This window comes from Echinops telfairi, unplaced genomic scaffold (assembly GCF_000313985.2).
Source record: "Echinops telfairi isolate 266 unplaced genomic scaffold, ASM31398v2 ScPeMD7_5;HRSCAF=22, whole genome shotgun sequence".
Lineage (NCBI taxonomy): Eukaryota > Metazoa > Chordata > Mammalia > Afrosoricida > Tenrecidae > Echinops > Echinops telfairi.
This window is the reverse complement of record NW_022103901.1, coordinates 12,103,252-12,105,533: the sequence shown is the minus strand read 5'-3', so window position 1 is coordinate 12,105,533 and position 2,282 is coordinate 12,103,252. Positions and strand designations below refer to the sequence as shown.

General features: G+C 63.0%; 1 protein-coding gene across 2 annotated transcripts in view; it reads left to right on the top strand.

The window, feature by feature from the left end:
- Positions 1-907, top strand: part of RASA4B (RAS p21 protein activator 4B) — a 27,506-nt gene extending 26,599 nt beyond the window's left edge. For both annotated transcript variants that reach the window (XM_045285921.1, XM_045285920.1), the window contains 2 exons: positions 111-160; positions 360-907. In XM_045285921.1, the coding sequence (XP_045141856.1) occupies positions 111-160; positions 360-481 (172 nt within the window). In that variant the 3' untranslated portion in view covers positions 482-907. The remainder of the gene's footprint in view (positions 1-110; positions 161-359) is intronic.
- The last annotated feature ends 1,375 nt before the right edge of the window (positions 908-2,282 follow it).

Genomic DNA, 2,282 nt, shown 5'->3' with positions numbered 1-2,282 from the left:
GGGCTGCTCAGAAAGTGCTGGCTGAGCCCCTGAAGCAAGAGAGGGAGCAGAGGCCGGCTGAGCTGGGCCCCACATCCCTAGTGGCACCCTCACTGTGTCTGCACCCACAGGGAGAAGCACCAGGCGCTGAAGGGCACCCTGGAGACGGGCACTGACCCAGGTAGGTCTATCCCCTCTGGGACTCACAGGGTGGCCCGAGCCCCCTCTGAGGGTTCTGGGGGAAGTGGAGGCCAGAGCCAATATCCAGTGGGCTCTTCAGGCCCCACCCGGCAACCCCCTACCCCCTTCCTCTCAGACAAGCAGGGGCAGGTGGAAGGGTGCCTGGCCCGGCTGCCCTTACAGCTGCTGTCTGTTCCCAGCCCCCAGGGACAGCCTGGCCCAGCTGTTCCAGGTGCTGCGGGACCTCCAGCAGGCCCATAGCTCCAGCCTGGCCGCTGCCCCATCGTCTGCGCACAGACGCCTCCTGGAGCTGCAGGCGTGAGGCTCGAGGCCCGAGGCTCCCTCTGCAAGCCCCTGCCAGGTGCTGGGAGACCCTGTGGACTCTCAACCCTTCACCCAGCCCCCTCCCTCAGTGCTTCCACTGGGGGTGGTGGGGGGTGAGGGTCAGAGTCCCAAGTGGACAAGGTTCTGTGACCTGCTGTCACCACCTCCTGATCTCAGACTTGCTGCTCTTCCTACTTCCTGTCGCTGCCAGGCTCCTCTCCTGCTCCAGCAGGGACAGCCCGGGGCAGGGTGGTGGGGCACACTCTGTGGGCCCAGTAGTGGAGGGTGTGCACTCCCCCTGCATACCACACTCCCGTTCATGGGGCCCGGGAAACCAGTCTCCAGTCTCAGTGGCCCCCTCACTCCTGGCTGCCACCCACCCACCCAGGGGTGCCCTGGCCACAATAAACCTGCTGTCACTGCCTGGGATGTGGAGTCTCATGATGGGGTCAGGGGGAGCCCCAGCAACTGCTGGTGGGGGTGACCAAAGGTGCGGGCCCCCTCACAGCCTCTGTGCAGCCCCCGTGCCTCCCCTCTGCTTACTTCCACCCTGCCTCCACCCTCAGTGCCCACAGGCAGGAGGCCTGGCCCTGGCAGCATCTAGCTCCCCAAGGTGTCCCCTCTACCGAGAGCCTGTCCCCATAACCCCAAACAGAGACCAGGTTGACTGGACAAATTCTTCCTCCTGACTGAGCTGTTTTGAGTTCTGCCCCGACCCCGCCAGTGAATAGACAACAAACAGGTTTTTCCAGTGATGTTTACAATGTCGCAGCATACAGTTCACGGTCGATACGCTGTCAGTACATTCCCCTGGGGGCCCCTAGGTCGGTGCCCTCCGAAGCTTCATGCACCGTGTTAATCTAAATCGGGGGTGGGGAGGGGAGGAGGATACTTTGTGTCTGGCCACTTATTTCAGTGCCCTTGCTAGCCCATTCCCGAGGTAGAACATCCCTCCTGATGACACCTCCGAGGGATTTTTACTGTCAGGACCATTGGGATTTCGAACTAGCTGAACAGTGGACACAGAGGGAAGGAATTGGCGCAGGGCCGGGCAGTGTCGCCTTCTGCCGTGCGTGAGGCCCCTATGGGTCAGGACCAACCCCGTGGCCTCTGACCACTCTTGGGTTGTCCTCCCAGCAGTGACGTCCCTGGACCACTGTGCTGTGTGGGCTGGTGCCACTGCCACACGGACTCTCGGGGCTCCTGGCACAGCAGGAGAGAAGACCCAGAGCCCCGCCCCCTCCCACAAAGCCTCTCGCCCCTGCCTTGGCCACCTAGGTGCCTCCTTTGCCCGCTGACCCCAGACCTCAAGGATCTGCCCGCCCTCGGCCTGCTCCTCTCCCAGAGGGTCTAGGTGAAGCAGGCTCCAGGCCATCCTGCTGGACCAGTGTCCCTCCCTCTGCTTGGCCGCTTGGAGCTCCACCCACTCGGGGCCTGCATCAAGCCCTGCACCGTGGCCCAGAGGGGACCTGATTTCTGCGGACAGAGACAGTGGTCTCTAGATTGCCCCTGAAGGGGTCCTATGGGCTGACTACACAGGCTGTGCATGGGACCAGCTCCGGTGGCTGACCTGCTGGCAGTGCCATGCCGTCCTGAGACCTCCAGACGTGGCTTGGCGGATAGTCCTTTCCGACGCCTGCCTCCCAGGGCTCGCCAGCAGGGGACTGGACCAATAAACACAGAGAGACCTGCAGGGCCTCAGACTGACTGCACAGCCAGCCAACACACACACACACACACACACACACACACACACACACACACACACACAGCACACCCCGAAGCGGGCCCTGCTCTGA